Source organism: Rhinatrema bivittatum, chromosome 5, assembly GCF_901001135.1.
Source record: "Rhinatrema bivittatum chromosome 5, aRhiBiv1.1, whole genome shotgun sequence".
In the NCBI taxonomy this organism is placed as follows: Eukaryota; Metazoa; Chordata; class Amphibia; order Gymnophiona; family Rhinatrematidae; genus Rhinatrema; species Rhinatrema bivittatum.
The window spans coordinates 165255762-165279283 of record NC_042619.1 but is presented as its reverse complement, the minus strand read 5'-3'; the positions used below and the strand labels follow the sequence as shown (position 1 = coordinate 165279283).

Genomic DNA, 23522 nt, shown 5'->3' with positions numbered 1-23522 from the left:
GATGGACCCATGGTCTGATCCATTAATGCAATTTTTATGTTGTTATGTTGTTATGATACATTTTTTGCACTGTCATCTAGATTTTTTCCCACCAAACCATGGAGCCATGAGCTATGAGCATGGCGAATGATTTCACTAGGATATTGCAGTAATGGAAAAATGGTATCAAGGCAAATGGAGCCTATCAATTCTTGCAAACTATTTCTGGACAGTGACAAGATATGTTTTATTTAATGAATACAAAAGAAAAGCCAAGAAGATCCAATTAGCCACTGAATAAGGACTAAACTATGTACATATATATATATATATATATATATATATATATATATATATATTTCAATCAACACAAGACAGATCACTTGTTACTTACACAAGATCCTCCCCAGATTTCAATATAAAATCACAAATGAGGATACATACAAATTATTTTTATTCTTTTTTATTTCTTCATGATACTTCACAATCACATGTTTAAAATCACCCCATAAATTGTTCCTGCAAGAACCTTATAAAACTCAAAACACACGTGTTTAGAAAAATTCACCACTTCAACAAATGTTATTTCTCAAAAAGTTTTTCTAACAGTGAATATGCCCATCACACCCCAATAATTTCCCATATTTTTCAGCTGTTCAAAGAATAGTCACTCCCACTCGTTCTCACAAATGTTTGTGCTCACACAGCTGTCTAGCAGATTTTCACAGGCTGACACACACCAACATGGAGGCCTCAATGTTTCAACAGCCTACTGGCTTCATCAGGGGGAGTTTAAACATTTTTGACATCTTTGAAGAAATAAATATATTATACAACATAAGTTATCTTGTACATACACCCTCATAATTCCCACTTATTCTAGTCAAAACAATTCAACCTACTTACATCAAATACATCTATATGCAAATGAAAGACATTTAGAAATTAAAACAGAGAACTAAATGAAGATAGTGACAAAAAATGCCCAGTTTTCAATAATCTGCTTAAGTCACCAAATGCATGCGTAATAGGGCTCATGGAGATTTATACTAGTATTTTCAAAACTGTGTGGTGAGCTGCACAGTTTATAAAATACCACATATATCTGATCTGAAAGTGTACAGCTATAAGAGGTACTTCATTTCCTTACCATTTTGTTTTCTGGTTTGACTCTAGGCTTCTGGGATTGGGCGACCTCCTTGCATGCCGGCCGTCTGATACCAATACTCAAAATGGCCACCGATCGCCTTTGCCCTCACTATGACGGCGATTGGCACCATTTTGAGACTCTAAATCGCCATCCAATACCAACACCATACAATACCAGAAGGAAAACTAAGGGGTAGATTTTCAAACAGGGCGCCCTTGCGTACTTTTGTAGGCGCATCAGGCGCAAACAAAAGTACGCTGGATTTTAGTAGATACGCGCGGAGCCGCGCGTATCTGCTAAAATCCTGGATCAGCTCGCGCAAGGCTACCGATTTCGTGTAGCCGGCGCGCGCCGAGCCGCGCAGCCTACCTCCATTCCCTCCGAGGCCGCTTCGAAATCGGAGCGGCCTCGGAGGGAATTCGCTAACGCCCTCCCCTCAACTTCCCCTCATTTCCTCTACCTAACCCACCCCCCCGGCCCTGTCTAACCCCCCCCACACCTTTGTTGGGGGATTTATGCCTCCCAGAGGGAGAAGTAAATCCCCGCGCGCCAGCGGGGCGCTGGCGGGGATTTACTTCTAGGCGCGCCAGCAGGGCGCTGGTGAGCCTAGACGTGACCCGGGGGCGGTTCCGGAGGGTGTGGCCACGCCCCCGGACCGCCCCGGGCCGAAATCCCGCCCCCGGGCCCGCCCCCGAAATGCCGCCGACATGCCCCGAATACGCCGCGCCGATCTGCCCCGCCCCGACATGCCCCCGACACGCCCCCCTTGGAAAACCCCGGGACTTACGCGAGTCCCGGGGCTCTGCGCGCACCGGCGCGCAAGCCCTGCTCGCGTAAATCCAGGTGGATTTACGCGAGCAAGGCTCTTAAAATCCGCCCCTAAGTGTAAGCTCTCTGTAGTGGGTACAAGTCAAGGTACTGACTGGAGATTTTTAAACTACAGGGGGTAGATAATAAAAAAATGAACGTTTTAGTAAGTTAGCAGGCTATGCTGCTGAATATCCCCATAAAAAGTGCAAGTTAGCTGGATAAGTTGTATCTGGCTAACATTAGACCTGCTATTGAGCAAGTTCGAATATTGCTACATATCCGGCTTAGGGGGTCATTTATCAAAATGCGGTAAGGTGTGTTTGCATGCGTTAAGGGCTTATCGCATGTGTAAAGCCCCATTAATGCATGCGATAGCACCATATTGTATGGTGTGATGCAAATTTGAAAAATAGGAGGAGTTTGCCTGTCTGTGAAGAGCTACTGTGTGGTAAGGTTGAGAGAGCCTGGCCATAATGTCATCCTCCTGGATAGGTATTTGTAACCCTATGGTAGGCCCACCTAGTCACTCGAGGTGAGTTTTAGGTATTAGAGTAGGGGGTTAGGGGCCACTTTGACATTCAACATGAGACGTATGAACTGAACAGTGGTCTCTTGTGAAGATTTGATGACCTTCGGAGTGAGGAAACTCACTCCAAGATGACATTTGGGCAATGTCCTCTCCACCTAGCTTCATGTTACCCAGGTAGAGAGTCCATCAAGCTAGGTTGAGAGAACATTGCACAAATCTCATCTTGGAGTGAGTTTCCTCACTCCGAAGGCCATCAAATCTTCACAAGAGAGCACTGTTCTGTTCGTACAAATACCTATCCAGGGGGATGACACTATGGCCAGGCTCTCTCTCGTTGAATACAGCAGGATTGCACAATCTGAAAATGTTATTGCAATTTGCATTAACTTAGCTCTTCGCATAGGTAATTAGGGCAAATTGCGATAAACTGTATATTTGCATAAACCACGCCCCTTTTGCTATCGCATGCGATACTTACTGCATTTTGATAAATCCAGGCCTAAGTTAACTGGACAAGTAGCTTCTCCCTAATCCACCCACATCCCACCCACAATTTATCCAGCTAAGTTGTGGCACACTGATCGCAGCTACTTATCTGGTTAAGTAGCTTTGAATATTGACCTCCAGAACTGCACTGCAGTGTGCATGACTGACTAGGAATCAGAGCAAAGGAGCCAGGCTTGAATTTTTGCTTCTCTGAGTCTCATCTTGGAGTGGAAAAATGTGCAAACTGTATTTGGTGCTGAGTTGTGTTTCCATAAACTGTGTCTTCATTTGTGGAAAAAAAATAGTATCACTACTGGGTATAGGCAATGTGTGTGAGAGTAGTGAAAAGAGGAGTGCACATAATAACCCTACAAAACTTGCAAAAAGACAAATCCCTTTCCATAGACAGTGGGAAGGGGGCACCGCAGTGGGCACTGCTAGTGACAACTGTGTCAAATTTCCATCATGTATGAGAACTGGGAGGAAGAGGAAGGTGCTCTAGCAACAGTGGCCTGGAGTGGTGAGGGAGAAAGGAGACACCTACTGAGCCAGATCAGCTAAATCAATCTTCATGGTCAATGGGATGATAGGTGTCACAGTCAGAATAACCTCATATCCCTCTCTTGATGCCTTGTGGTTTTTTTTCCATTGTTGGTAACATTTGCCCCTTTTTTGGTGCCTTGGTGTATTCATACCACTTTTATTGGTGCCCTTTGCTCCTCAGTCGGAGCCTTGAGGAGTTCTTGTCACTGTAGAGGCTGCTTTGCACCTCTCATGGTGCTTTGGGGGTCTTCATGACATTGTTTGTGCTGATTTGACTTTCTATCGGTGCCTTGGGATATGTCTTGATGCTTTTATTGCTTCTTTCCCCCTCTCATGCTGATGCGGACAGTTCATTTCACTCTTGGTGCTGCTTTGTACCTTGTTTGGTGCACTGGGGTCTTTAAGCTGCTTTTGTTGGTATCCTTGTCCCCTTTTTTGAAGTCTTGGGATGTTATGCCACTCTTGGTCTTCTTTGCTCCTCTCACAGTCCCTTGGGGTGTTTGATGCTGTCCTTTGCCCTCTCGCTATACCTTGAAGTGTTGATGCCCCTGTTTACTTCTATACTGATGATAATATTAGTTGGGAATTTTGTTGCCACTCTGCTTGCTTCCATACCCCTCACTTTATCTCTAGGGGATTTTCATGCCATTGTGCCTCCTGCCTTAATTTATATTCTGTTCCTTGGGTTTTGACCACTGTGCTTCCTGCCTTACCCCTCTCTCAATTCCTGGAGGTGTTTATGGCCACTGTATGCTTTTTTCTAACAAAAAGCCACAGTCTGCTGTATGTGTGTATATATGAGTTCAGTCCAGACTACTTGGTGAATTATTCTTTATTTATAAGTGTTTTCTGATGCAAACAAAACAATAATCATGAAGCAAAGTGAACATAACAAATATTACGAGAAGAAAATTATCCCCAAAAGAAAAAAAGATTAAGTCACTATAGACTACCATAAAGGGGGGAAGAGAATTCAATGCCAAAGGAAATAAAATAAGAAAATAAAAGGCTTAAATGCTGTCGTACACACTTAAATTAATGCATGAATACAGAGAACTTAATTAACAGGTGAAGAGGCCATTCCCAGCAAAGATGTCATACTTGGTCTATGAAGCACCTGTCTTTCATTAATAACCTGGGTAAAATAACATGGATTGTAAAAAACATATTTCACTTCAGCCAATTTAAAGACATATTTACAAGGAAAATTTAACCAAAAGAAACCTCCTATTTGTTGGACCCCCAGATCTTAAAAGGAGAAACTTCTTTTTTCTAAGTTAGATAGCCTTGGCCACATCAGGAAACGTATCAACGTTTAACCCTTTGAACCCTAGGTTCCTATGGCGATAAACCCATCAACCCTAATTTCCTCGGGAAAACCAATGATTTTTGTCAATGTGCTATTTTTAATATTAGTATTGGTTATTCAGTATGTGATTATACTGGTTTACTGGGATAACGGGTGTTGATATTGATATTAGGCCGTCCCTGAAAACAATCAGAGTAGATGATAAAACGTTTCATAATCAGATTTCTCCAGAATAGCAGTCAAATTAAATAAATCTATAGAACTTTTGCTGGAATTTCTACGCCATCCAGTTTCTTATAAGGTGGAATATAATAATTTCTAAAGACTTTGGGAAATCAGATATTCTGGAACATTTAAAGTCTCTAGAAGATATTTTTTAAACATTTTTAAAAGTGAAATAAATTTCTTTCATCTCACAACATTCTCAAGTGTTATGAGAACAATGAGGTTCTTCCTCCTCCACAGCATCTGCAATGTCAAGGGGTATGACAAGGCCTCGCCAAACTCCAACTGCTCCTCTCACGATACCCCAGGTTGCTGTGGAAGTTCACGTTGCTCCAAGGAGAAAGCCACTTTTGCATTTAGGGAGACTATGGGGGGACAAGGGGGACACACCTCCATCCCCAAGACACCCAGCAATGTACCATTGATGCAAGAAGGTGCTTGTTGTTCTGGCCACTGCACAAATGAATCCATGGGACCAGAAGGGGAAAAAACTGAACCATCAACAGGGTAAGCTGTGGTCTTCCCCCTCCTTTTCCTCATGTCAAAAGAAAATTAGCCAAAGCAATTGCAAAACAGGAAGAGCAGTAGACAGAACTCAACAGCAATCCTCTGTGTTGACTCCACCCCCTTAGTCACCTACTTGGTGTATTGTAAGATTAAAAACCATTAGCTTGTTACCATACCCTCACTGTAAACATTGGGGTGGTTGGTGGTGGGGGTGGGTGATTGATACCACTTTTCTTGCTGCGTTGGTTTGCAGTCTGCACTTGTAATTTGTGCTCCTGCTGCTTTGAGTCTTTATAACTTAATTGAACCAACTGGAAATGATCCCTTTCTTTGGGCTGAAGAAACAGTTGTAAGCTGCAATGATTTGGTAGGAGCACTGGTAGCTGTGGAAGAAAGGCACAAGAACTAAAAAAATGGCCATTAGAGTTCCCATAACCTCCTGGGAATAAGCTATGGAAAAAAGAATCAACAGTAAAGGCTTGAGTCAGCATGAGATTAGGTTCACAACCGTATGCTATTAGTTACTAGAAATGGAGTGTCCTGACAAGGTGGGAGCAGCAGGGTAAGAAGTGGTGGTTGATCCAGCCAGACAGCCACATTAACACCATGGATGAGCTTCCTTAGGATACTCCTCCCAGAACACCTGTACCTCTCAAGTAAAGTGTTGTTTAAAGAGAATTAAGTATGTAACCCCTTTTTGGAGAATTGTTCTGCCTATGGGCACACAACTGATTTATATCTTCTGGGGCTGCTCCGGCTAGCATGTTACATCCCACACTGACTCTCAATCCCTGGTTGGGGGGGAGGGGGCATTGTTTTTATGGGGGAAAGCTCTTGCTTATGGCCCAGACAATGAAAAAAGGTCTCCAGTGTGTGTTTACTGTAGTGGTGCTTCCCATGAGATGAGAGGCTGTAATAAGCAGACAGGACCAGGTCTGGGTGTTAAATAACAGTTTACTGATTGGTAATAATAAATTAAAGTCCATTATCTAGAAGTGTGAGTTTTACATCTGGTAGATGGTTAATTGGGATTTTTTTCTATGTAGGTAGCTATCCATAATTCAGACCTCTGGGTAAAGCCTATGGTAATTTTAACTATGCATACTCTCCCAGAGCTTGTGTGGGAATCCTAGTGGAGGTGTCCCCAGATTTACTGCAAAATTCCTATCTTTAGACATTTTCTTCTTGGACACCCAGCCTGTCCCGGCCCCTTGAGTATGTCTCCTCTTTTCCCCAAATCCTTTTATTGCTGAATTGATAGATTAATAACTTTGCTTTTGTGGAAAAAAAAACCCTTCATGAATATCATCTTGCAAATTGAAGCTTCTCAAAGATCAGGGTGTGGTGGGTCTCCCTGATTTTTTAAACTATCATTATGCTTTTCTTTTAAGATTCGGTACCCAATGGCTCTTAAATGTTGAAGATGTATTTTACATTCCAAATTATCTCATGCTAAAAAAAGATTTGGTGGCCCCTTTGCCCCTATGCTTTTTGCCTGGCATGATAGCACGAGAGACTATGAGTTCCCAATTTTGTCTGCCACGCACCAGGCTCTATGTGCCATGGATAAATTATTACAAAACAAATGGAATTTTAGTGGGCATTCTCCATTATGATATAATCCAAAGTTGAAAATTATTAAAAAAAAAAAAAAAAAAACAACAAATAATTGGTTGAGTTGGAAAATCAATGAAATATGATCTCTTAACCAATTAATTAAAAATAAGCATGTGATACACTTTGATGACTTAGATCTTATCAAATACCACGATCTCAACAATATAATTGGCTTCAACTATGCCATAGTATAAAGCAATCAGTTCCTTCCTTAAATATGCCTAATAGCCCTGAACTCAATCTTATATGTCTTAAATTTTATTCTCAAGGGCACGAGGCCTCTTTGTTTTATAAGGAAATTCGTGCCTGCTCTAACTATCGTTGCCTACTCTGGAATTGCTTTGGGAAAATGATTTATCCACTGCACATGGAAGCTTGAATTGGAATATTTTTTGGGAAAGAATCTTTAAAACTTCCCTGTCAGCTAGTCTTATCTAGTCCCTATAGTTTATATTACATCTGGTGACATGGACACCGTTGAAGCTGCATAGTGCATACGTGCCTTAAGTGTACGCTAGCATTGTAATCAAACTGATGGTATGCTACAGCGTATGTTATTTAGCTGTCTTAAAATTCAATCATTCCTTCACAAGTCTGAGAAAACATTACTAAAATGTTTCCTCTTCAGCAACCTATAACTTACAAAATAGTTATTCTGAGTTCTAATGCATTTGCCAATAATTTGTCTACACATCAAACAAATTATTATAGAAACATAGAAACATAGAAATGATGGCAGAAGAAGACCAAACGGCCCATCTAGTCTGCCCAGCAAGCAACACACTTTATCCATTTTTTCCCCTTTTTTTTCCCTCCCACCTGTTACTATTGGCTTCCAGTACCCTCCAGCCCTAATTCCCCTCCACCCGACCACCAATTTAGAGAGCAGCGACTTTACAATGGTTCTCGGAAATTGGAAAGATAGTAGGCTACTCAATTCTACATTCTGGTGGAATACAATTTGTATGGTATACAAATATGAGCTTGCCTCAGTAATAAAGCTACATCAGAAAAGACAAGTATATAAAATTTGCAAAGTATATCTGATTACATGTATTCTTAATGTCTCTTATTTGGTAAATGTAATAGAGCATATATGTTTACTCCTGCGCATAGATTGCTTTTGTTATTTTTGTTTGTTTGTTTTCTTGTAATAATTTAATATAATAAAATATTGAACTCAAAAGTTTACTGATTAAAAATAATGAATTAAAGTATATTATCCAGAAGTGTGAGTTTACATATGATTGATGGTACATTGGGTTTTTTTTTCCTATGTAGGTAGGTAGGCATCCTTAATTCAAATCTCTGAGTACAGCCCATGTGATTTTTACTGCGCAAACTCTCCCAGCGGCTGTGTGGGAATCCAAGTGAAGGTATCCCCAGATTTACTACAAATTCCTACCTTTTGCCATCTTCTTCTCCTTGGACACCCAGCCTGTCTTGGTCCCTTGGGAGGAAATCCAGGTAGGATCTCATGATTCTTGCTCTTCCTTCCTTTAATTTAGTTGTTCCTTTCATCCTTGATTGTTCTTTTTCTTGGGGACTTCTCTTGGGGAAACGTCAGTGGGATCAAGGTCACTCTCCGCTCTGAAATCCCAGTGGGGAAGGGGGATCCAAAAAACCTCCCCACTTAATTCTAAGTCCAAAAAACACTTTGAAGCTTAAACTGGATTCATCTTCTCTGCCTTTACAGTCTCTCGCAGCAGGGTCCATCACTGTTGCTTGCTTGTCTAGGGTTTACAGTAGGCTCATAGGTCTTTGGTCTCCTAGTGAAAATCCTTTCACCCCTAAAGGGTATCAGGCTTACAAATCTATCTCTCTGTAAATTATAAGAAGGTCCCTCAGGCAGGGACTGCACTGGGAGGTATGACTTCTAAAATAATCTCCTTTGGGTGAAGCTGGAAGGTGCCACCGGAGTGTGGAAAAATACATCTTTACTCCTTGATTGCTTCCTTAAACTGAACCCCATAGTGTCTTAAAATAGCTGGGCTAAATAGAGCTGAGGCACCCAATCCAGAACCTCTGAATGGGAGGGACTGAAGGGTATGGATGGCTCCTTAATAGAGTGTTATACTACAGGGACAGTGACATCTGGTGGCCAAATCCAGTAGGAGCAAAGGGTAAAGAACACAGAGCTGGTATGGAGCTGATTATTAGAGGGGATAAGAATATCTGAGAGGACTGCAGCAATGTATTGTCAGTTGAACTACCTTTTGGAGCAAGTTTGGAATTTATAAAGGATAAGGTGTGATTTCTGGGGATAAAAACTGAATTTTAAAACTGTTAAGCTAGAAAGAAGGGGTACTAAGCCCAGCCAACCAGTTATAAAGCCAAGTAATCAGATCTTTAGAAGAACAACAGGTCTATAAAAAGCTGGTATTCTATCCTAAATTCTGGAATTGTCAGAGTAAAGGTGATTGTTAAAGGTGGCACTATGAAGTGTTAGATGCTATCTATACTATTCTAACCTTAAGAAAGGCAGAACTGACAGTTTGGGACAAACATTAGCGGTTTAGTCCTTGCCAAAAGGGCAGTTCTGGGCTACTTCAAGAGTGAAGGGTTGTCTGAAACCTGCAGAAAACACCAGATACTTTTGAGCTTGTATGGAGCATAAGATATTTAGATCTAAACTCTATGGGCCTGATATTCAGCTCTGGCTGGGTAAGTAACTTAGCCAGATATGACTTATCTGGCTAAGTCCAAGGGATATTCAGTGGCATGGCTATGGCACTGAATATCTATGGTCAAAGCATTACTTAGCTGGGTAAGTAAAATCTATGGCTGATCTAACTTATTCAATTAACTTAACCGGATAAGAACGAATATCGCTACTTATCCAGTTAAGTTAATCAGATAAGTAATGCCACCCATATTCGCCCATTGCATGCCCACAAATTGACTATTGGCTATCCAGTGCTAAATGCTCTTTCAATACCAGGCCCTATATGTTGCATATGTCCTAGCCCAGCTAGAATAAGCGATATCCTGCACAAAAGAATAGGGTGGACAGTGGTTAGCAAGTGCTTTGTTCCAGGTTTAATCAGGGGAAGTTATTTCAGCTAAGAATGGTGGTGTTTTTTTTGTTTTGTTGTTGTTGTTATGAAAGCAGTATTGAAGTGGCTTCTCAAAAGAGATAATTTAAAATAAAAGAACCCTAGAATAAAAGTGGTCATTTGGAATTTGATTAGCAGCATGTATTTCCAGCTCTAGGTGAATTCTTCTAATGGATTAGATCTTTCTCCTGTCCTAGTAGTATGTTTGAAAAGTGGGTACCTAGGCATTTATGTAACAGTTATATTTGGTTTTCTGGGCTAAAGAAAGCACTTAATAAATGCATATAATTTTTGACAAACTCCTATAGACTGTGCATTTAATTGAAAAATTGTTTGTGGAACACTGAGAACCAATAAGTTACTAGTGGAATGTGTTACCCTATGTGTTGTAAAAGATTAAAATAGCACCTCATTGGCTATCTTCAAAATGTGTATTTCTTTAAGAATGTGTGTTTTTTAATTTTTTTATAATACCTACAGCTAGGGAGAATAGGAAAGCAGGAGGTAGTCCTGTAGGATCCAAACTAGAGTATCATTACAGTTAGACCCACAGTCAGGAGAGGTTTCCTAGGTGAATGCAAAGGGGGTAAGGCAGAACTGACCACACTCCAGGTCATGCTTTAAGAACACCCAGAGGTTAAGGGAAGGCACCTGCAGGCACTAAGAAGAAATACTATCAAAAGCGACATATCCATTCTCAGGACTTATCAAGGTGTTAGCAATAATTAAGGAAGAAATATAAAGGAGAAAAAGGCAGTGAGTCAAGCCCTTGCAGAGCTCCTGATAGCCTTGATACTGTTTCTGCTGGTATAGAGATTCCTTCCAGGCAAAGTAGAACCCTGCAAGAGCCCTTGCGGACCAGAACTTGTCCCATCACCTTGACACTACATCTCAATGGTGCTTCAGCAAATCATGTAGATTTGAGTTGCACATTGTTTACTGTAACAGCTGTAAATAATACTTTGATAAATGTGGTGAAACTGCTTACATCTTTTGAAAGCAGCAGCCATACTTTGATAAGAAAAAGTATTAGCTAGAAATGTACCACTTGAAAGTTTTCTTGGTAACATTTCTACAACTTTCCTTATACTATTAGCCCATATATGACAACCAAATTGGAAGTGAAGAAGTGGTGTATGTAGTATGTGTTGATCAACCTTGTAGATTTAATTGTAGGTTGCAAGCACTCCACCCCTGTAGCTCAACCCAAGCACTTTCCTTACCCTAACACTTATTCCCTTCCCTCTCCAGCCTAATCTTAGCACTCCCCAATCTCCACCCAAGCCCAGCCCAATCATTTTCCTTTATGGCATCTGCCAGAATGACGGGTACTTGTGACACAGACTGATCACTTTCAGAGGCAAGATGCTAGTCTCAATGGATCATGGCCTAACCCACCATGGCATAACTCTATCTTATTCTATCTATCTATATATATTTGGTTATTTATTTATTTATTTATTTATTTAATTTAACAACTTTTAATATACCGACGTTCGTTTGGCACATCACGCCGGTTTACAATTAACTCAAATAGAGGAGGAATTACAATGAACAGGGATCAGGGGATGGGAGCAGGCCAGAAAGAGGAGGGGGGGTAAGGGAGACAGGAGAAGAGAGGGAAAAAATAGGTAGCGTGAAATAGAGAATAACAAACAACCGTCAAAATAGAAGGAACTTATTTACAGAAAGATCTATTTACAATAATTGCAACTAAAATAAGTTAGTTAATAGTTAGTTGATAGTCAATAATTAGTTATTCTATTCAGGCATCTACCTTGGGGGTTTCCACTGTCCTCCCATATCTAATATTGCCTCTCAGCTACAAGCTTCTCCTCATTTCGCACTCTTCAAATGATCCAAAGTGGAACTCACCCCTTTTCCTAATAAAATCAATTAAAAAGCAATTGTGTGTCTACCTAACCTATATGGTATTAACAAAAAAATCAGAGATTAGGTGCAGAGGACTCAACATACTCTCTTTAAGATCACCACACACTGGTAGAATGTGCTTTAACAAGAACTCTCTCCCTATCTGGGATATGGGATAGGAGAATTCACAAGGTATCTCCACTCAGTCACTTTACAACACTATAACTACATCAAGGATACACAAAGCCCTCATATCTCATTGTAACTTGGGCATCTTAATGCCCACTCAGCAAACAGTAAATCCCACCACATCCTCAACCTCCTTGAAGAGTTCAATCTCCACATCTGATGCCTGACAGAGACCTGGATTGGAAAGCGTGACAATATCTCACTAGATCAACTCTGCCTACCAGGCTATCTCATATACCACACACCCCATCCCATGGACTATGGAGAAGGTATTGCTATTATTTTGTAAAGATGGCGCCGGCCATCCAGTGCTCCTACCATGTGACAGGGGCCAGCCAATGGCACAGATTCCCTGTCACATGGTAAGGGCAAAGGGCAATCGGCGCCATTTTTATTAACGCAGCCGATGGCCCGAGAGCAGGAGATCGCTCCCCGCGCCCCTACTGGACCACCAGGTAATTTTAAAACGGTTTTTGGGGATTCGGGAGGGTGGGGGAGGGTTTTTTTGTTATTGGATAGGGCGCAGCCGATAACAAAAAAAAAAAATCGAGCCGGACGATAAAAATTTTAAGATTTTGAATTGGAACCGGAACCGATCAGATTCCGGTTCTGATTCACATCTCTACTAATAATGAACAGAGTTTTGTGTCACTTTTTCTGAGGTGACAATAAAATATGAATATTTCTCTAGTATGGTGAGTAATAAAGGGTTTTGTATTTTATTTTATTTATCTTGTTCGTAAAACCACACCACTCCGTTCCGTGAAAAACTTCTCCACCTCTTATCCCATGCACCTCAGAATTGCCTGCCTAACCAGCAGTACTATCGACCAATGTTTTTGTGACTGTTAAAACTCCAACCTCCCAACATTGCAATGTTTCGGCGGCACAGCTCACCTGCTTCAGGGGATTCCTCTCGTTTAGCTGACCGTTCCCGGTTCCTCCCCACAGCACAAAACCTACGGCGCGTATGCGCTCAGACAAAACGTTTTAAAAAAGATAGTTGGATAAAATAAAAGCATCATTCTATGGAAATTGGTAAATGAAGTAAATTTCTTGTGCCATTGTCATCATGAAAGTGATTGTAGCCCTGTATAGGACAAGAGCCTAAGCGATTGAGCACACAGTCTGATACCAATTCCCTAGGTTAGAAAAATTAGTATAAACAGATGATATCTCAAGTAGTTAATATTAATCCTCATATGTTGTTGTATGTGTATGATTATATTTAGTGAGGATAGTAGCCCTTTAATTTCGAGTAATAAAGGGTAACAACCTAGTTCAGTCTAGCCAGTCACCCATTTACTAGATTGCTAATACCTTCAGCCTATGTGGTATGGATTTCTTTTAATTGATAAATGTATGCATTTCTTTTTTTTCAGACTACTCCCAAAATTTACAGATGACATATACATGAGACACTGACATGATTTCTGAAACACACATGTGTGTGTATGTAGATCGCTCTCTCTATTTCTCTTTCTCATTTATATATAAAAATAACATTTAATATATTAAAGTATGATGTCCAATTATGTTTCTATAGGATTAGGCCAGGAGAGGTAGTGATGGAGTGATCATGATTATTATTTAATTAGCTAAATCTTGGGGAGGGGGAGGCTTATGGGCCTGAACGTTAATGAGGGAGGGGACCCAAGGTGAGGGTTCATCTAAGATGTCTAATACCTCCTCACTAGTCTTGATTGTTCAAGGTGTACCAGTGACTATGTAGATTAAATAGTAGGGATGTGCATTAGTTTAAAATGAATGCGCAAAATGTGATGAATAAGGCCAATTCATTTCATTTGGGGGCACCAAAATGAATAAGGGGCCCCCAAATGAAAAAAATCATATTCATTTTAAATTAATACATCAGGCCTGGGTCCAGCCTCGACCAAGGCTCAAGCATTGGGACTCAGCCTCAGGACCAGGTTCTGGCATCGGGCCTGGGTCTGGGTCAAAGCCTCGACATTGGAACCTGGCTGCCAGGCTGTGGCTCAGGCCAAGGCGTCAGCCTTGAATAGGCTGAAGCTGAAGTCACCTCAACCTACTTCAGCCTCGGCCTACACAAGGCCGAGGCTTCAGCCTGAGCCTAGGCCTCACCGGCGGATCCCCAGCAGATCGGGTAAGTAGTATCTGGGGGAGATCCTGGTCCTGGCATTTTTCTGGAGTGGGAGGGATGGGCGGGAGGCCCCATTTTCAGGTTTTGGCAGTTTTTTTAGTTAGGTTTTTTTTTTTTTTTTAATATTTGTTTTTTTTCACATGAATGATCAAATCAAGCATTCCACCAACTGAAATCTGTGGGGAAAAAACCTTCCACAAACCTCCCAAAAAACGAAAACCATTTTTTTCCTTGCACAGCCTTACTAAACAGGCTTTAGTTTCTGAATTAACAGAAATCTTTTTTAGTGTGCCATGGATAATGTGCCAGGTATTCTAAATATTTTTCATTTTGAACCTGATTCATGAAGCTCTTTTCTCATAGTCATAGAATAGGTAAAAAGTCTTAGTGAATAAACCCCTTTGTTTCTATGGGATATGTGTTTAGAAATATTGGCTCAAAATACTTTCCCTTCTCTTTCTATATAACCATTTAAAACCAGTGAAAATAGTGTTTTCTGGTGCTAATAGTAAGATCTCTTTTCACTTTATATAACTGTCAAAAGCTGTCTCAAGTTAGCACTTGCTTTGAGACTGTGTTAAAATAACACAATTATAAGGTGTGAAAAGCTTAAATGACATTATAATAATTGCACAATGGTTTCCCACCTACATTAAATGCAACCTTATAATTGGAAAGTTTACATTGTATTATGTGTATGGTGATACTTCAGAAAAGCAAAGCAGAGGTATTGATTAATTGCCAAGAATGACACTACTACGCATTGCTAAAATGCAGCTTGAATCAGAGGCATGAGCTGCTATATACCTTAAATTATGGTATGTGTCCCTGCTAAACAAATTGCAATGACAGAAAGGGAAGCACAAAACAATTCTAAGGACTTGAAAAGTGGCTCATGAGAATTCGAAATCTGGGGCTAAGATCAATTTTCCAACTTCATATGAGAGTAGACAAGGAAGACGGAGAAGGCAACTCTCCATGGCTCAGCTAAACAAGAAAATCACAGACAGGGAAAGATATGCACATTTCAAAATCAGGTTAGGGTGCAATATAGTCTTGGGTTTGAGTCTCACAAAGTGAACTTACTAATATTTGAGCAGAAAAAAAGAATATGCATGCTTGTTTATTCTATTTGATTTCTTTGTCAGTCAAGCCAATAGCCTCCTCCATGTACTGTAGGATCAGACAAATATTACATTGGTTTCATTTCATAAATTAAATGATCACAGAACAGTCAACATCAACAAAAGCATTACTGTAAATAACACAATTTCAGCAGCCAGACAAAACAAAGGAAAACTAGCTGAACACAAGATCAAGCCAAAAAATTAATGTTGCAGATGATGATCCAGAGACGGGAGTCGTGTTCTGAGGTGCTACCACCCATCCTGCAAGATATGAGTGAAGAGCTGTCTTCATCACTGCTTCCTCATAGATTTTAGTTCAAATTTAATTGACATATGTGACGTTAATCCTCAAATACATCCTGCATGCAGGGATTATGCTCTATGATACTTTTCCTCTGAATTTTGCCCACATGGTTTCTTTTTCCTATACACTTATTTTTTCTTCCAGAAGTTGTGGAAAATTTAATCCTTGGGCAAAAGATGTGCTATTTCATACTTGTGCAAGCAAACTTATTAACAGTATTTTTGTACTTTTTTGCCCTACTTTGGCCTGATTCATCAAGGTATTTTCCCACTGAATAACAGCTCTAAATCAATGGTACCCAACCTGGGGTCTGTGGACCCCTAGGAGTCCATGAGACCATTGCAGGGGATCCATCAGTAGGGAAGCAACCACAGTGCAACTGCTGGGATATAGAGCAAGCTAACTATAGCTCTGAGGAGTTCTTCTCTAAGGCTCCTCCTGCCAAATCCCATTGCCTGATCTCATGCCAAGGAGAAAAAGATCACAGCCTTAGGAAGCCCAAACTGGCATTAAGAGGAGGCGGGGAATAGTGCGGCTGATTGCACCCACAAGGAGTCTGAAGCTACACCAAGAGGAGGAGGGGAAGCGTGCTGCATCAGCTTCTTCAATAGCTCCTGCTCCAAACCACCAGAGGCAGCAGCAAGCAGGGTGATGATCCTGAAAAGCATTTCTGGCCTGCTACATGTGCTCTAGCTGACCTGAAGACTGTGTGTCACCTTCTGAATATGCTGTACCCCCATCTTGGGATACATTTGTATTCACATAGGTGGGTAATAAATTAAAATAAATAAAAGAATACTTGGGATAGGCCCATGGAGAGGGGGAAGGAGAGAGAGGACCAGGAAGAGCCACAAGTGGAAGAGGATAGGAGGCAAGGCAATCAGGAAGGAGACACGGGGGAAGGAAAGAGGCAAGGCACATGGGAAGAAGCCATGGGGAGTGGCAGCACTTAAAGGGGCCATAAGGGAAGGACAGGAGGGAAGAAGGTGTGCAGAAGGGAAAGCACTTAGGAAGGAGTCTTGAGGGAGGACCAGGGATGGGGCCATGGTTAAGGGCAAGCAGGGCAGGAGGAAAAGCACTTGGGGTGGGGTAGGGGCGAGGGCAGAAAGGTGAGCAGTCTAGAAAATGTCACAGGAGAGAGAGAACCAGCTAAGAGGATACAAGGAGGAAAAAGATGTTTTATACATTACAAATGATTCTGGAGTGCATATTATTGTTATTATCTTAATAAGGTTTCCATATGATATTTAAATGCACGTAAAACTTAAAGAGACACGTAGAGATCAGTGAAGTTTTTGGAGGCTGAAAAGGGATCCATGCTCTCCAAAAGGTTGGGAACCTCTGCTCTAGATAAAATGCAAACTTTTTTGTTTATCTCTAACATAAAACTCTGATAGTAAACATGAAGAAAATCTATTTCTATTCTGTATGAACAGTACATAACCATTAAATGCTTTAAATTAACACCCAACTACCCTGGTAATTTCTCTCTGAAAATTATTTACTAACAGGCCAATACGGTATAGTGCGCTCCACCGGAGCCCAGGTTTGGACGCATGTTTTCGACGCGCTAGCTTTACCCCTTATTCAGTAAGGGGTAATAGCGCGTCGAAAATGCACGTCCAACCCCCCCGAAACCAATAGCGCCCGCAACATGCAAATGCATGTTGATGGCCCTATTAGTTATTCCCGCGCGATACAGAAAGTAAAATGTGCAGCCAAGCCGCACATTTTACTTTCAAAAATTAACGCCTGCCCAAAGGCTGACGTTAATTTCTGCTGGCGCCGGGGAAGTGTACAGAAAAGCAGTAAAAACTGCTTTTCTGTACACCCTCCGACTTAATATAGCGATATTAACTCGGAGGCCCCAAAAGTAAAAAAAAAAGTAAAAATTAAAATAAATAAATAAATAAAAATCGGCCCGCGGGTCGGAAGACGGATGCTCAATTTTGCCGTGTTCGTTTTACGAACCCGTGGCTGTCAGCGGGTATGAGAACTGACACCGGCAAAATTGAGCATCGGCTGTCAAAACCGCTGACAGCCTCCTTTTGCCACAGACCCTAATTTGCATAGGCCACTCTCCTGAATCGCGTGCCCAGGAGAGTGGCCTGTGCCTGTGCCAGGAGAGCGGGCGCTCACCCGCTCTCCTGCGCATTTTTTATGAATCGGCCTGTATATAGGCACATTAAAGGTCTGTGCACATTTTGCAAATAGGCAGCCAATTGAAAATTGCTCCCAAACTGATTTTGGCACCAGAAATATAAATATTACTATATTTTGTCTTTCTTGATCCTTTTCTCCCTGATGTCCTATGAATGTGGGCCTCATTAAGGATTCTGAATGTGGCAGAATGATGATTCACATTTCAGTTGGCAGTTATGACTTCTTTTCCTTACTTACACTGTAGTATTATTGCTAGGAGTATGATTTTTAAAGCACCACTAGGAACACACAGCACTGCACAGTTACAGATGATATTATAGAAGGATCATGCATGGATGACTTCCTTCATCCAAGTGGATCTATGCTTTGAGATGCTACTTGCGACCTGGTTTGGTGTTTGTCAAAGACAGGATGCTAGGCTTGATGGACCTTTGTCTGATCCAGAAAGGCATTTCTTATGTTCTTAATTTCACATGTTGGTGACATAAGCAGAGTAATTGCATATTTGAAGAAGTAAAAAAAGAACTGCAGAGCAATTGTATGAGTGTTTTTTTCCATGAAAACTAGATCCATAAATTTAATAGGAAAAAAAGCCTTTATTTTCAATTCTGGGCTTCATCCATAAGTTTTTGGGGAAAACATACCATAATTTTGATTTTTAAATTTTATATAGCTGTTCCTGAAAGTTTGGTTGCTGTAGATTGAATGCTTTGGGAGATCATGTGCGCAGAGAGAGAGAGACAGACAGACAGACAAAGCAAATGTAGAAACAATTTAAAAAAACCACTAAAATGAATCATAAGGCTTATGCATGATTTAATAATATGATAATATAGTACACAATTCATAGGGTGGAGTGTGTGTGTGTGTGTGTGTGTGGAGGGGGAAGCATGACACTGTTAAAACCCAAATAGCAAGGATTTACATGGCTCTTGGGAGAAATACAGGACCCCTGAGTCACATTTCTTTTTTCAGCAGAAGAGATGAACATATGTATTCACTGAAGTCAGCAAATATCTTTCTGAAAGAAATGTTTCTGAGTCCTGAATATGGCTGAATCAAACCCTTTGTCTTTCTCACTTTCTATGTCTCTGTTTCTCTTCTCTGGGTGTATCTATTCTTTCTTTCCAAAATCAACATGGCAGTCTTCCCATTGTGAGTTATTTATCCACTCTAAATAATTGACAGTTACATAACTGCAAGCAATTTGAGGTATTGTTGTGAGGGATTTCTGGTTGCCTCTTTAATTAAGCAGTTGTTCACAGGTGCACACAGTTACAACAAAATTAATTGATAGCTTTATATCACACTTCTTGAGCCTGCTATTAATTGATGTTTGCAGACTCTTCCATTAGATACGTCTTATCTTGTACTTAAGGATCACCGTTTCTTTGCCTGCAATGAAAAAATTGGACAGGTTGACCTAAATAATGAAAAATCTATGAAAATAATAAAGCAGCCAGAGCAATTTTGCTGGGAAAAATAAAATCAAGCATGTATATATGAAACATTCACAGGGATAAAGTATTTTCTCATTTCCTTAATTGTAGATCTTTTGTCTGAGTATCTATACCACCAGAAAGTGCTGTATCTATGTTCTAGATATCTAAACAGTGAATCATCTGTATAAAACTGTGTGTCTATATGGACAATCATATACAGCAGCAGAGAAGTCCCAGCATTCTGCTAGAGAAAGAAGCTCTGGTGCACTCCACAGTCTGAGAGTCTTTTCTTCAGGCCGATACTCTGAATTGGGTGTGTTCCCTTCTAGATTTGTTCCCTGTGCAGTCTAAAGAATCTTCTCTGTAGGTATAAATAAAAAATCCTTGCACTGTTTTTGTGTAATCCGTGTTTCAGAACTACATTACTGAGCTATTGCTCAATAAAGGTATTATTTGAGTCTGGCATATAAGAAATCTTGGCCTCCTTCAACCAGTCTTCTATACTTCCAATTTCCTTTTCAGAACAGTAATTATATTATCTCCTATACAGCAAATGGGAAAAGATCTTGTTCTTTAGTCATATTATTCCATACTAAAAACCATTGGATAAGCTGCATCACAAACTGTAAACAGGCCACTGCATATAATTTACTACAGCAAAATAAACTTTCCGAAGGGTTTTCCCAAGGATAGAACTACTTGAAGCCCTTACATTACAGATAAGTGTGTTGCTAATGCTGTTAGGCTCTCTAAAGTTGAAGCTTTCTGTTAAGCATTTTTTGGCTGATCGCTTGAAAGTGTTCTTGACTGGATTTCTTATCATTGCTTTTAAATGATTATAAAGCTTGGCCAGTGATTTTTGATTTTTTATTGTTTTCTTTACTGAAAGTTTTTTTTTGTTTGATTTATCTTATTTTAAGGAAGACCAACTTTTCCACCAATTCTGATGCCAGCCAAGAGCAATGTGGCCTCACTATGACCCCTGCCATTGAGATGTAGATAGCAACTGTCTAAAATTCTATAAGTGTGCTGATGGGACAATTTATTTACTTAATTTTTATATTATGCTTTTCACTGACTTAAAGCAGATTATATTCAGGTACTGTAGCTATGTTTCTGTCCCCGGAAGACTCACAATCTAAGGGGGTCATTTATCAAAGTGCTATATAGTGTTTTTGCATGCGTTAAGGCATGCATTAAGGCATTTTTGCATGCAAAAAGCACCTTTTAACGCATGCGAAAACACCATAATGCGTGGTGCGATGCAAATTAGGAAAAGGGGAGGAGTTTAGGGTGGGATTTCTGGCCAAGTGGGCTAGCTTTGTGAAGCCATATTGCATGGCTTTAACTACACCTTTTTCATTTGTGTGAAGCAGAGAGAGAGAGAGACTGACTATCCATAAGCCCCTTGTAGTAGTTAATTATTTATATCTCACACTCTAAGGGGGTCATTTATCCTAACTCAATATTCCAAGCACAGATCCCACGGGTAGACCCCGCCCTTGGCATATCTACAAGCTTTCCTCTTGTACTAATAAACCATCCGCAGTAGCTCATTCTCCCAGTGAACTTCACTACAGTTGGCTTTAGGCCCCGCCAGGTCAGTCCCCGCGATTATACACATTGTTTTACCAAGTTCTTTGTATCCAAATGTTATTCTCCCCGTTCATTGTAAAACATTATCCAAGTTTTATTCACCCTGTTCATTGTAAGACATTATACTGTCATTGTAATTGTTGGAATGTAAACCGTTGTGATTAGTAACTCTGTTACCTGAACCTCGGTATATAAAAGTGATAAATAAATAAATATCTCTAAAGGAGGCCCACCTAGCTACTCGAGGTGAGGTTTAGGTATGAGTATAGGGGTTAGGGGCCACTTTGACATGCAGAGTCTAATGTACGAACAGAACAGTACACTCTTGTGAAGATGTGATGACCTTCGGAGTGAGGAAACTCACCCAAAGATGAGATTTGTGAAATGTTCTCTCAACCTAGATTGATGGACTCTCTACCTGGGTAAAATCAAGCTAGGTTGAGAGAACATTGCACAAATCTCATCTTTGGGTGAGTTTCCTCACTCCGAAGGTCATCAAATCTTCACAAGAGTGCACTGTTCTGTTCATAACTCGTACTCTGCATGTCAAAGTGGCCCCTAACACCTACCTACACTAATACCTAAAACTCACCTTAAGTAGCTAGGTGGGCCTCCTATAGAGGTATAAATACCTACCTAGTATGAGACCCCTATAGCTAGTCTCTCTCTCTCTCTCTCTCTCTCTTTCTCTCTTTCTCTCGTTGTAGGCAGGAATTGCAACAATTGTGGTACTTACCATAAAGAGGAAAAAAGTTAACACAATCTGTGGTAATACCTAAGCATAGTGCAGTTTGTGATAAAAAGCCTATTACCATAAAACACACCCCTTTTTCTATCATATGCAATATTTAGTGCATTTTGATAAATCCCAAACCTAAGTTCATACTTGAGGCAATGGAGGGTAAAGTGACTTACCCAAGGTCACAAGGAACAGCAGTAGAATTTGAACACTGGTCTCTGTGGTTTAAAGCCAGCTGCTCTAACCACTAGGCTACTCCTCCATTGGGCTTTGCTGATAATGGCAATATCTATGGCTTGTATCAGAAGAACCCATTCTGTGGTGGCCACAAGAGGGTGGCAGATAAAAGTTAGGGAGGAGATGTGAGCTGATAGAGGTCTGCTTATAATGTCAGTACTGTGTGGGGTCTTCTCACTGCATCCCTCCTTCCTCTCTGACTCTAGCAGTCCTGTTCCTTTTCTCTTGCCACCAGCATCTCCTTCAAGGTATTTACACCTTTGGATTAGATGACTCCATTCCCTTTCACCCACATAGCATAGCTGGCATGTAAGGATCTTGATGGGTAAAGGATTTTAGTTTATTTTCCAGTTGTAGCTGCAAGTAGTCCAAGAACAGCAACATGTCTGGTTTCAGCCTCTGTTCATGCCATAACTTCTCCTCCAGGATATTGACTATGAAAATGACCTCATCCAGGATAGCTCTTGTGGAACTTAGATCCTCCTTGGCATCTTTAAATGGCTTCAGGACATGTGCCATATGTATGCATCATGTGTAACCAACTGTGATGCCCCACGGGAAAGTTACTTCTATCTTGATTTCCAGAAAAATGTTATGAAGGGCTGTCTGCTGTTCCACTAACCTCTGCAGCAGCAGTTAGCTGAAATTCCCCTGGGAGCCTGCATCTTAAATAAGTCTGTTCAGGGGCACCTGCACAACTTCCTAGTTCATATGATGCTGCTGCCCACCTATCATGCTTTAGTGAAAATGTCCTGCTATATTCATGCATTCTATATCAGTTCTCTCAGAACCAACTCGCTGCATTTCTTGGACCCCCATGTCCAGAGCATCCCTTACTGCCAAGTGCAGCAAGTCTGCAAAGCATCAGATCCCATGATGGTCCCCAACTTCTACTGTCTTTTTCATGTACCACTGTCTGTAACAAAACAACCAGGAACAATAGTTTTGTCACTCCAGCCTAAGTGCCTTCCCTCCACAATCCTCCTTATTGCCACTAAAATATGGACCTTGATATGTCTTTGGTCCATCACCTGAGTGAGCATCCCAGTCCAGCTGTACCCTGATACTTCATACTTGCTGGGACCGCTGCCTGTCCCTGCTTCAGCCAGATGTTACCAGTGTTCCATCAGGGAGACATTGGCATGTGTAGCATTCTGGCTAGTCCAGATGTCACTTATGAAATGGATGCTACTTCTTTCCACCCTTTGCAGCTATGCATGCATTCAAGTAAGGCATTGAGTGTGCAGTTTGAGGATCCCATGTTTAGTGAATGTTGTCCTGTAGGGCACTTTGTAATTGGTGGCTAAGACGTACAGCACTCATTTAAATTCCTTATTCTTCACCATCTTCCATTTCAAACATTTCTCCAATGCATTGTGTTGCCACCTTTGATGCAGCCTGTCTCTTACTCTAGGATAGTGATGCAGACCACCATCCCATCTGCTCCATGGTGGCTTGTCACTGATGTGGATGTGAGGCTGCTTACCTGCCACCTCACTAGGAAAAAGAGCTGGATGGTT

General features: G+C 40.9%; 1 protein-coding gene across 1 annotated transcript in view; it reads left to right on the top strand.

Moving 5' to 3' along the window:
* The window catches only part of LOC115092384 (actin cytoskeleton-regulatory complex protein PAN1-like), a 110001-nt gene that overhangs the window by 43272 nt on the left and 43207 nt on the right, over window positions 1-23522 (top strand). Inside the window, exon 2 of the mRNA XM_029603187.1 lies at window positions 8507-8622. Coding sequence (XP_029459047.1) covers window positions 8507-8622 — 116 coding nt within the window. The remainder of the gene's footprint in view (window positions 1-8506; window positions 8623-23522) is intronic.